General features: G+C 48.0%; 1 protein-coding gene across 1 annotated transcript; it reads right to left on the bottom strand.

The window, feature by feature from the left end:
• Positions 1–6,547: 6,547 nt before the first annotated feature.
• Positions 6,548–10,854, bottom strand: fzd1 (frizzled class receptor 1). Its single transcript, XM_056601537.1, has one exon. It carries the CDS (start codon positions 10,456–10,458, stop codon positions 8,821–8,823), a length of 1,638 nt encoding a protein of 545 aa, XP_056457512.1. The 5' UTR covers positions 10,459–10,854; the 3' UTR covers positions 6,548–8,820.
• Positions 10,855–11,691: the final 837 nt, after the last annotated feature.

Genomic DNA, 11,691 nt, shown 5'->3' with positions numbered 1-11,691 from the left:
TCAACGTTTTGACAGCTGAGGGCCAATTCAGCAACCAGAAATTTGACTGAGGGCCGCCAAAGGAAAAAAATGTAGGCGGGAAACGCCGTCAGCATCCCAGTGGTGAAAAAAAACATTGAACCGTCGACCTCCGGGAGTGAGGTCAAGTGAGGTCTAAATCACAAAACTGAGGTTCATCCTTTCAAAGTAATGTACAGTCTTATGTAATGTACAGAACTTACTGGCAATGATGGAAAAGTATAACCAAATGGGGAACGACTTCACATGACAAATGAAGAGGAAATGAAAGAGGGATCAGAAATTGTTTGCTTTGCAATTATTACATTATCTTACGCATGTGGGAAACCATCAAAACCCAGTTCTTAAAATTCATATTATTGCGCAAGGGCTTTCATAAGTGCGCCATAAGCTAAATCACCATTTTGATCCCTTATTAAGCAATAGATAGTAACTTAACTGATTCTAATTTATTCATTTAAATGGAGGGCACTCTGGGCTAGATGTCGGGCTGACAACCTACCTCACTCAATCATGGTGAGGTTCAATATGGACCATTCTTCCTAGACGGATATGCCCCGAGTACAAACACAGCCTACGAAATTGCTACAACACGGGCCATCAACGGCGATTCTATATGGGGGCCTACAGGGGCCAGTGCCCCTTTAGACATGTCCCTGGCCCCCCCTGTGATGACCAAATAAAGTAACTATGATTTTACTGATTTTACGGAACTAATTTGACACAACGTTCTACACGGGTAACTTAGAGCGGCTAACCCAAACACTGTGCTGCTGCTTCTCGGTAAATGAGCTCAGCGACTACTCTTGGAGAAAGAGCCACGATTTCTCCTGTTGCAAGAGTCGAAGCTAAGTAAAACAATTTCATTTCTTAAGTGACTTGCTGTTCTTATAGCAGCTGTCATGAAATGAGGAAAGAACCGTAGTACAGGGAAATTTCCTTTGCACTCTTTAGACTGCAACCCTTCCTGTAAGCTCAGCCTCTTGGAAACACTCTCCACACTGAAACTGATAAAATAAATAGGAAATGGCACATTGTTTTGCACTTCGTTGTCACCCTGGAGTACAAAACAAATGTTTATAAGATTTTGATGATTTAGTGTCCCCAAGGGACAAATATACGCCTCTAGATCTCTGTTTTGACTCGCATGGACAAAACCGGTACACACCGGTACTGAGTGGATCCACATATGACGGATGAATTGGAGGCTCAAAAACAGAATTTTCCTATTAATGACGTCTGGTAGGACGAAGCAAACTAGCGATTAGTTTGGATAAATCCTGAAAAAAGTTCTAACTACTTACCAACCGGAGGCTCTGAGTCGTCTTTAATTTAAAAGACGAATGAGCAGGTTTTTTTTTTTCAACTACAAAATGGAAAGAGTGTGCAAATAAAGGCCTGTTAATGTGCTGTTAAACGATTTATCTGAACTGCCCAGGGGTAGCGGTACCCTCGTGTCTGTCCGAGCCTCCTATGAGGAGGAACAGGAAACTCTACGGCCGCCTTCTGAGAGGTGGTCACATTTCTGGGACACCACTAATAAAGTCTGGTGCCGGCTGGGTAATTCCCCCGCCCTTCCCTCTGCCCTCTCCTCTTTCTCTCTCTCTCTCTCTCTCTCTCTCTCTCTCTCTCTCTCTCTCTCTCTCTCGAAAACTGTCTCTCTCCTCTTCTCCCTTCTCCGTGTCTTGCTTTAGAACGGTCGACAGAGAGAGGATTTGTCTGTGTTCCAAAACAATGTATCCCTTTTCAAATCAAGTAGCATCGTACCGCTTATGTGTGGAACCATTTGAAAACACAGCGTCGCTGTGAAAGCCACACTCCAAAATAAAAGTCTATTTTACTCTTGGGATCCACAGAGCAGCTCCCCCCCCCCCCCCCCCCCCCCCCCCCCCCCGACCCCCCACCACATCTCCCCCCTCGCACACCCAGAGACGGGATTTAAACATTCCCCCAGGCCAAACACTCCATCTCCCTCCTTTCCAAGCTTTTCATATTTTTTTGCTGGCTCAGAATGAGCCCAAAAATACAGACATTGGGAAAGATAAGGTGGTTTCCGAATGAGGCTGGTATGAGCTCCACTTCACCGCAAGCGGTTGGAGCTGGGGTGACGGGGGAACGCTGACCTCCTCCGACTTGAAACCTGAACGTTGTACACAGTTCACAGCTAAGGTGCAAGGCCAGCAACCCAGTGCCTAGCCCCACCCATCTGCTCCCCTGCGCCGGCCCCGCTTTGAAACCAGCGAGCAAAAACGCTCTCCACAGATTTGTGGAGTTTGTGGACCACGGAGCAAAAGAGGGCGGAATGGTAGGGAATCGAACCGGTGGCTGCATAAATATCCTAAGTGATGGAAGGGAGGGGGGGGGGGTGGCTCCATCCCTCATCCCCCTCACTAGCAAAATGGTTCCTATTGCTCCCCCCCCCCCCTCAAAAAAATTGCTATCTTCAACCCTTTCGAGGACCGACACACACACACACACACATACTGACACACACACAAACAGACACACAAACACACACAAGCTTGAAGCTTGGCATGCGGTGCACGGCGTTGCTCAGTGGCTGCCTTTTTTGTCCCACCAGTCAGAAGAACCAAACCTCACAGGCCAACAGGGCCCGGAGGTCGGGGCCCACCCTGACGGGAGACGAGCCGAGCCCCCTCGGCCCACTCTGCGCCGCGGCGCCGCTAATGAGGAGCCGTGTCAAACACAAACAAAGTTTACCCCAGACAACAGCGCAGGAGCCCCAGGTCGCTGCCGTAGCTGTCGTCAGCGCCGCAGGTGGCGACGGGGAGCTCCGCCGAAGCGTGGCTCCCGTCGTGCTTATTGTTGGCGTACGTGTTAACCTCCTCCTCCCCCCCCCCCCCCCCCCCCCCCCCCCCCCCCCTTCCGCCACCCCGTTCCTCCAGCACTATAAATACACTTAATAAAACCCACGCTGGGAAGGTCAGGAAGCCAGAGTGAGAGAGGGAGAGACACAGAGAGAGAGAGAGAGAGAAAGAGAGAGAGAGAGAGAGAGAGAGAGAGAGAGAGAGAGAGAGAGAGAGAGAGAGAGAGAGAGAGAGAGAGAGAGAGAGAGAGAAAGAGCGCGATAGCCCGAAAGAGAGCGAGATGCATAGACAAAGAGAGATAGACAGAGAGAAAGAGACAGAGAGAGAAAGAGAGGGATGGAGTGAGAGAGTGATTGAGAATAAGGGAAAGATAGTGATATCAAGAGAGAGTGAGAGAGAGGGCGAGAGAAAGAGAGGCTGGGAGAGAGAAAGATAGAGGGAGAGGGAGAGATAGAGAGGCAGAAAGAGAGAGATACTGTCTTGGCTGTGGAAAAGAGAGAAGCGACCGCTGGCCTCTCTGCTCCTATTCTCGTCGATCTCGTCTCTGATTCTCCTCAAAAACAAGAGGTCAGGAGCAGGCGGCTTTCATTAGGAACATTTCATGCCTGCATAGTTTCTTTCAGCGCAGCCTCGAAACACGGAGAGGACGGCTGCACGGATAATTGAATTTGAACTGTTTTTCTTCCTCTCTTGAACTTTTCCTTCTCGATTTCTTGTCCTCAGGAGCGTGCGGTGAGGCTGGCTCTAGTCAGGGGTAAGGCGCCGTCCGTCCACGTCAACAACAACATCAACAACAACAACAACAACTAGGAACCTGAGTCTTCACGCGTTAAACCCTCAAAGAAAATCCGTGATGATGTGTTACAATGTGAGCGATTAACTTAAGTGATGATGTTGTATCCCCATTGACGTCGGAGTGTGTGTTTTTAAGATTTCTTCGTCTGGCAAGGAAGACGAAAGCCAGAGAGGAGAGAGAGCAGCAGCAGCCCTCTGGGTTCCTGGGAGCGGGGCGAGGAGGAGCAACAACCGGCTCTTGGAGAAACTGGAATCCCATTTGGTCTAAATGGCCGCATGGTGGTGTGGCTGCAGACTGGATACACTGTCCCTGGTTCCCAGAAGTTAATTTGTTACCGGTCACTGTTATGCTATTTCCCAATATGGGTTAGTTTTGAATGTCTTATGCCTGTGTGTTTCGCTGGTGAGCTTGAGGGGGCAGGGCATTAATACAGATTTACGGGGATATACATTGTTGTGTTCGGGGAATGGGTTAACGTAGCGATTGTTAGTGCTTTGCACTTGGTTCTATGAACATCCTCACTGTACCAACAGCGATATATTGTTTCATCGTCTTCTGACAAATGTACTATCCAAAAAATGTCGCTTTGGATAGAAGCATCTGCTTCTAAATGTAGAAAGCCTGGTTAGCTCTCATACGTTGACCTGTGAGTGCGTTGTCCGTGAGCAAGAGGCCCAAATTCCTAACTGCTTGTTCATAGCGTGTCTTGAAATAATTTGAAAAGCTTTGGATAGCAATAAGGTTAAATGTCAAAATAGTATTAAAGACTACGTTTGTACTGTGTGTGTATGAAGGGATAGGACTGCACATTTATTTGAGGGAAGGGTTGGAATATTGGATAATATTTAATATGATAATGTATCACATAAGCTGTGCTGAATGCATTTAACAGCATGATTGCAATAATCATCTTGGCATGTTGATGAGCGCAGTGCAGTAATGGAAAAATCATTTTTTTTAAATTGTGGATGTGGCTTTGAGGTTTCATTTAGAGCGTTCTAGAAGCCAAAGGAGAGTTGATAGAATGGGGGGAGAGAGAAAGAGGGAGAGGGAGGGGGGAGCGCAAGAGAAAGAGACAGACAGAGAGAGGGGGGAGAGGGAGAGAGCAAGAGAGAGGGGGAGGGCGGGAGAAGATAGGGCAAAAGGGAGGGCAAAAGGGAGGGAGGGAGAGAGAGAGAGAGAGAGAGAGAGAGAGAGAGAGAGAGAGAGAGAGAGAGAGAGAATTAAGGGTAGTGTAGCGTATTAGGATGGGGTTGGAAACTGCCATGGAGAATAAGATAACATCGCTCCTTCCTCCCCTCTCCTGATTGGTTGTAGTTTGCTTGGCATGGCACAATATTCGATGTACATGTCACACAACATCCTAAACCTTAATAATGTCTAAGGAGTAGTGGGTTTAGTTGTCAGGCTTGGCGTAGTTGACGGGTTGGGTGGAGTTGTCGAGGTGGGTGTGGTTGTCGGGCTGAGTGTAGTTGTCAGGGGTGGTGTAGGGGGGGTGTAGTTGGAGGGGTCGGTGCAGTCGTAGGGGTTGGATGCAGTTGTTTGAATTGGTGTAGTTCTAGGGGTGGCTGTAGATGTCGTCGTGGGTGTAGTTGCCAGGGTGGGTGTAGTTGTCAGGATGGGGGTCGTTTTCAGGGTGGGTGTAGGGTAGGTGTAAAGGTGATGATTGGTAGGTTAGGCTGGCGTCTCAGCTAGCTGACTCACTTGTCCTCTAGTCGGCTGCCGTCTGTAATCCTGAGATTGGCATTAACGAAGAAATAAGTGCGCAGGATTTATTCGGCCTTATCTCAATTGTCATGCAAATCACAGAAGAGCACAACGGCTGCCTCTTGGTGCTGGAAAACAGGCAGAATAACATGGGTTTGAAGAAAAAAAAGGATGAACTAGACGTCTTTCTCTCACGTAGCACAGGCTATGGAATACGGCGGCGTGTGAAAGCTGCTAATAAGTAAGGGCTGGCTAGACAGCGAGGTGTGGAATGTAAGTTACAGAGGGACCGCACTGCTTCTTACATTCCTCTGACCTTGAAGATAGATCATAGTATTAAGACAGAAAGTGTCTAGGACGTTTTCTCTGTCTTCCGTTTTTTCCCCATGGTTTATCTGAGGATACAATAACAGCTTTGGCATGAGGAGCACATTCTGTTCTTTACCCACGAAAATAATGCATATTTTAACAGCGATACTCACCGTATGACGTTCGTGATGTATCCTCGGCGGTTAAGAGTGAAGCTTTACCGTCAAATATATACGACCGTGGAAACGTTTTAAAATACAAATTATTTCGCCGTGGCTGAGCACGAGCGCTCTGCTTGACTTTCCCTTGCTGGAGTGGGTGGGGAATGAGGATGTTCTGGTGGAAGCTCTCTCCTGCCAGACACGACAGCACACCTAGACAGGCACAGACAGGGCCGCTGGGAAACGCAGCCATCTGATTCAAGGTCAGGGCTTATTGCAGAAGTATCACACACCAGCCTTTTAAATAAATAATAGCATAGTATACAGTGTGAAACGGAGTGGTAAAACGCTAGCAAGGGGTCCTTTTTTCCTTTTATCCGCTCATCTCTGGAAAGTTGAACTGAGTGGCTAGACGGCCATTTCATGCATTCTCGACAAAGTGCACCCTGAGGTGACGTTCCCTGGGACACTTAGCAGCACGGCGGCGGAGTTGGGAGGCGCCCGGAGCCAGGAAGACGCTACTTGACAGGCTAACGGTCATGCTTTTCCATAACACCCGGGGATAAATATGTGACATTACTGTAAGGGGAGCTGTGGACAGCTCATGTTGGGGGGGGGGGTGGGCGGGACTAGGCCCGCCTACTACGGCGCCCACCAGGGCAGACATTGGTTTTACTGTAAAAAAAACCAGATGTTCCAGAATCGTCCCACATTTTATTCTCAATAGTAATTGCTTTCTGGTTATCACCCCAAGCATTTCCCCCCAGATATATGGAATGTGGGCTCTCTCCTGGATGAAGCAAAATCTAGTGCATGCCGGAGCCTAAATCAGGAAACACAGCTGCGGGAGGGGACCCCATGGGAAGATTGAGATGCGGGGTCACACCACAGCGAGCCAGATGCCAGGACATCCACGGGCGGCCTGGAGCCCTGTGGCCGGGATACCGTAGCATCACACTGCATTCCAGACCGGTGTTGTTGTTGCTGTTGGGTTATGGGGGGCACAAACTAGTGAGGGGTCCTTTAATGCTGAAATAATACGCAGTGGTGCTGACAGCCATGACACTGCAGGGGGGTAGATTAGAGGATACTTGACACGCTTGGGCATTTTGGAACCGAAGTTAAAATGATATCTGAACTTAAAAATGAGAAGATTATGACCTACTGCTGATGTTATTCTATACAGGTTTCTTAATTAACTTGTTCACTATGTTAAATGATATGGTACTATGATCACACTATTATTGAGAGAATGAAATTCAATTCAGCAATGCATAATTATCTTTCCCTTTGCCTAAAGCTGAAGTAACTCATATTTTACACACACAAGATAGGAGTCACAAAGTAAAGACTTTAACAGTTTACAGAAGTTTGTCCGTCAAACAATGAAGGTAGGAAAAGGAAATGACCTTTAAATGAAATTTAAAGTGACCTTTTGATTCCTTAGTTTCATTTTTCAAACCCTAACTTCCTGACCATGAATCAGAGATTTCGAAAGAAGCCATTACAGTTGCAAGGATGAGGCTTTTATTCTGAAAGTACTCATTGTGGATATATGTAAGACATTTTTTTCCCTATAAATATAAAAAGTACTTTTTGATAGCAAATGCAGAAACAAACATTAAAAGCCTCTCATCAATCCTGGATTATCATAAAATCAACACATTTGAAAAACGGAAGACTGTTGGCTGGCAGGCCGCATCAAATACATCCTTATCAATATCAAAATGTAGGCCTACAACGTGATCGTCGGTTGGAACGGGTCAATCTCACGATATTCGCCTCTTTTGATTCAGTTCAAACGTAAGGCGTCCACTTGCTATAGCTGTTCCCACTATCTGTCCTGCCCAGGCAGTAGGAAATGCTACATGGTGGGCGTGAGACAGGTCAGGCCAGTTTCTACATAATCACCAGCGCTAGCTATCCGATGCAGCTGCTTTGTGTTTTGGTTCTCCTTTCTTCACTTTTTGTGAGTTTGAAACATAGGAAGTGGCATCCGCTTACAGTTGCCCCTAACCCATAAGTGGAGTTACCTGGAAGTTAATAGGTGTAGCCAAGTTCATTTATCTGGGTTTACATATTGTTCTGATCCAACAGGACGACAAGTGCTTTGTTACAAATGGAGAGCTCAACAAAAGCTAGGATTTCTGTTTCATGAGGGTATAGTCTTTTAAAACCAACAGATTTTTTTTTTCAATATGAAATATGAGATTTAAAAAAAAAGATAATTTGTTGCCAAAAAACATTGCCTACAACTTTGATGCAATTATTCACGCTTCGCTTTTGGTAAATAATGCTTTAGTTCGTAGCTGGAAATACAAGTTTAAAACACTTGTAAAACGACACACGACCCACATTCCGGAAAGCTCCGGTCCTTTTGTTTGGTTTTGTCGCTGTGGTCCAACACAAACATGGATGCATACTTACTGACCCGGGCGGCCATCAGCTCTCCTCTAAACAAAAGGATTCAGTCGATTAGCCAGCGTGAGCGGCGAGCCACGTGGAAGCACTCACTGTTCACGGGACTGTCGCCGCGAGTACGAGTCCACACAGCCCAAAAGCACCCCTTGATCGAAGGCTTGACCGAGGCCTTTTTTGTCCTCGGTGTCCGACTAGCTAATGAGCCCCCATGAGTACATAGCCCTCCTTAGCCTTGGCTTTTGTAGGCCTACTCCCAAAGTACATAAAAACACAAAGTGTAGCTGTAAAGGTGTTTTCTTTTGTTTTGTTGAGAAAATAACAATATCTTTTGGATATTTAAATACAAATATATACTTACAAAAAAAAGAAATCACTTTTTTTATGTACATTTAAAAATTACAAAAACATTAAAAACAAAAAAACAACACACCGACACGTATCTTCAAACGAGTCTACAAAACCAGATTTTAAAACAACACCAGATAAAAAAACAAAAAAAGGATTATCATTCAGTTTGTCAACAGTCTGTAGTCCACAATTGACCTCACCCCTTTGGGTCGATCGGTCCCCAACCATCCCATCACACAGTGGTCTCCCCCTGTTTGTTGCTGGCCAGTCTCGTGTAGAACCTCCTCCAGGAGTTGAGCGTCTTCCCCGACCAGATCCAGAACCCCGAAGTGATGCCCACTATGAGCGTCATCAGGTATTTGATCATGAACACCGTGAAGTCCGGGCTGACGTTGGGGTGGTTCTGCGCCGGGCACGGCACCGCGTAGCTCTTGCACGTCTGGCTTATCCACGTGCGCTCCCACTGTTCCCGGAAGGCCTGCTCGTAGAAGTAGCAGGCGATGACGATGGTGGCGGGGACCGTGTACAGCACAGAGAACACGCCGATGCGAACCATCAGCTTCTCTAGCTTCTCCGTCTTGGTGCCGTCGTGCTTCATGATGGTGCGGATCCGGAACAGTGACACGAACCCGGCCAGCAGGAAGGACGTGCCGACAAACAGGTACACAAAGAGCGGCGCCAGCACGAAGCCGCGCAGCGCGTCCACGCTGTTCACGCCAACGAAGCACACGCCGCTCAGCGTGTCGCCGTCCACCTGGCCCACCGCCAGGATGGTGATGGTCTTCACCGCCGGCACCGCCCACGCGGCCAGGTGGAAGTACTGGGAGTTGGCCTCGATGGCCTCGTGGCCCCACTTCATGCCCGCCGCCAGGAACCAGGTGAGGGCCAGGATCACCCACCAGATGGACGAGGCCATGCTGAAGAAATAGAGCATCATGAAGAGAATGGTGCAGCCTTCCTTCTTGGTGCCCTGCACCACCGTGCGGATGTCGTTGTCGAAGCGGTCGTTGCACGACACCTTGTCGCCCAGAAGGAAGCCGGCGATGTAGGCGATAGACACCATGGTATAGCAGCCCGATAGGAAGATGATGGGGCGCTCCGGGTAGCTGAAGCGCTTCATGTCCACCAGGTAGGTGAGCACGGTGAACAGGGTGGAGGCGCAGCACAACACGGACCAGATGCCGATCCATATCCGGGCGAACTTCAGCTCCTCTTCGTTGAAGTACATCATCCCGTGCGATCTCTTGGGCTCGCATGGAGCACCGCAGTCGTCCTGACCCAGGAAACGGTAGTTTAGATAAGGGGGAACTTGCAGAGAGGTCGGGCACTTAAACTGCCATTTCAACGGCCGGTTATCGAAAGGGGTCGGCTCCGGGGTTGGCGGGGCGCTCTTGCCGGATACATTCTGTCCGACGCACAACTCGTCCGCCCCGTGAACGGGGAAGATCTCGCAGGCGAGGCTGTCCGGCCACTGGAACCCGAATTTGTTCATGAGCGCCTCGCAGCCCTGCCTGGCTCTCTCGCACAGCGACCTGCACGGCGGCAGCGCCTGCTCTAGCACCGTGCACACGGGCGCGTACATGGAGCACAGGAAAAACTTGAGATCGGGAGAGCACTGGACTTTGACGAGCGGGTAGAACTGGTGCACCTCGAGCCCCGCGTCCTCTTGGTTGGTGTGTCCCAGCAAGTTGGGCATGATGGTCTCGTTGTAAGCAATGTCCGTACACAGTGGAATGGAAATAGGTTGGCAAAATCCATGCTCCGGAATAGACATTCCTCGGTCATGTTGTCCTTCGACGCTGATAAATCCCAGGTTTAGAGAAAGACACAGGAACAAAAAAAACGCACGGCGGAGTTTAGAATAATCCATAGCGGCGGAATTACGCGCTGTGATTTCGTACACTTGGAAGGGTTTCCCCCAAAATTAGACCCCCCTGAATGGACAGCAAGATGATCTCCCACCAAGCTTGATAAAAATTCACTTTCCTTGTCAAATGCAGCCCGTTTTCAGCATAACTTCGGTCCTCTTCATCCAGTAACCGCGTCGGCGCAAGCAGGCGATCACAAATGATCCCCAAAAACGTTTACCATAATAATATCATGTCGAGTTCCACATTTAGTTCTGTTTCGATTGCCTGCGAGTATGCGATGGACTCCCGATATCTTACGGACTAATGACGTTCTCTCCGCAGCTATGTTAAAACCTGTTTAAAGTCGCCTTGCTGTCTAGCATCGCTCCCCTCCCTCTCCGTTCCTGCCTCTCTCTATCTCTCTGGTGCTCTCTCCCTATTCCTTCTTATGGAAAAAAAGGGGCGGGACTAACATATCTCAGCTTTTAGGGAAGGTCTACATGTCTACAAAAATGTATAAACGAAGCAATAACCTTGATGGATATAACTAGGCCTAGTAAAATAGTTAAATGTTGATAAAAATTTGAATCAAAAATACAACAACACCTCTGGAAATAACAGAGCAAACTTGATATTCTTGTTCTGTCAAATTCGTTTTTGAATAAATGACTGAAGGGAAAATAACTCACTAGATCCTAAGCAAGATACCCCCCACCCCACCTCCATATTACCTGGGGATGAAAGGAGCCGGTGTCTGTGAGCCCCAGGGATCAGAGGACTTCTAAACTCAGCACCTACAGCTCCTCTCTCAGAAGAACCAGTGGGGAGGCAATCTCATGCAGGGGGGCTCAGGAGGAAGGATAGAAGTGAGGGACACCCACCCAGACACCCCCAACTACTGGGCTCGATCACCTTTACCAAGCTTTCAGTCCTGCCAGCTAAACACCGGAAACTGACAGCAAGTACTGTGCCTTAAAGATCAGCTGTGTTGACTATAACTTGTATACAAAAACACAAGGATTGAGAAAGCAATGTTTTCACATATCTGCTTAAATGTGAGTTAATGTGACCACATCTGTTGGTGTAGAGATAAAAAAAAAAAATCAACTGTATTGGGAAAATTGTGATTGAAAGATATGAAAAATACAGACGGTCCCTCATGTAGAACCATGCTAGCCTTTCAATAGGCTTGGTGTGTGTGTGTGTGTGTGTCTTTCTCTGTTTCCCCCTCTATCTCGCTCTTGCTTTCTCCC

This window comes from Gadus chalcogrammus, chromosome 11 (assembly GCF_026213295.1).
Source record: "Gadus chalcogrammus isolate NIFS_2021 chromosome 11, NIFS_Gcha_1.0, whole genome shotgun sequence".
NCBI lineage: Eukaryota > Metazoa > Chordata > Actinopteri > Gadiformes > Gadidae > Gadus > Gadus chalcogrammus.
The sequence above is the reverse complement of the archived record's forward strand: the minus strand, read 5'-3'. Positions and strand labels throughout refer to the sequence as shown.

What these genes read in the sequence shown, in the direction of transcription:
- fzd1 (XM_056601537.1), bottom strand. Translation starts at nt 10,458, where the DNA reads ATGGATTATTCTAAACTCCGCCGTGCGTTTTTTTTGTTCCTGTGTCTT.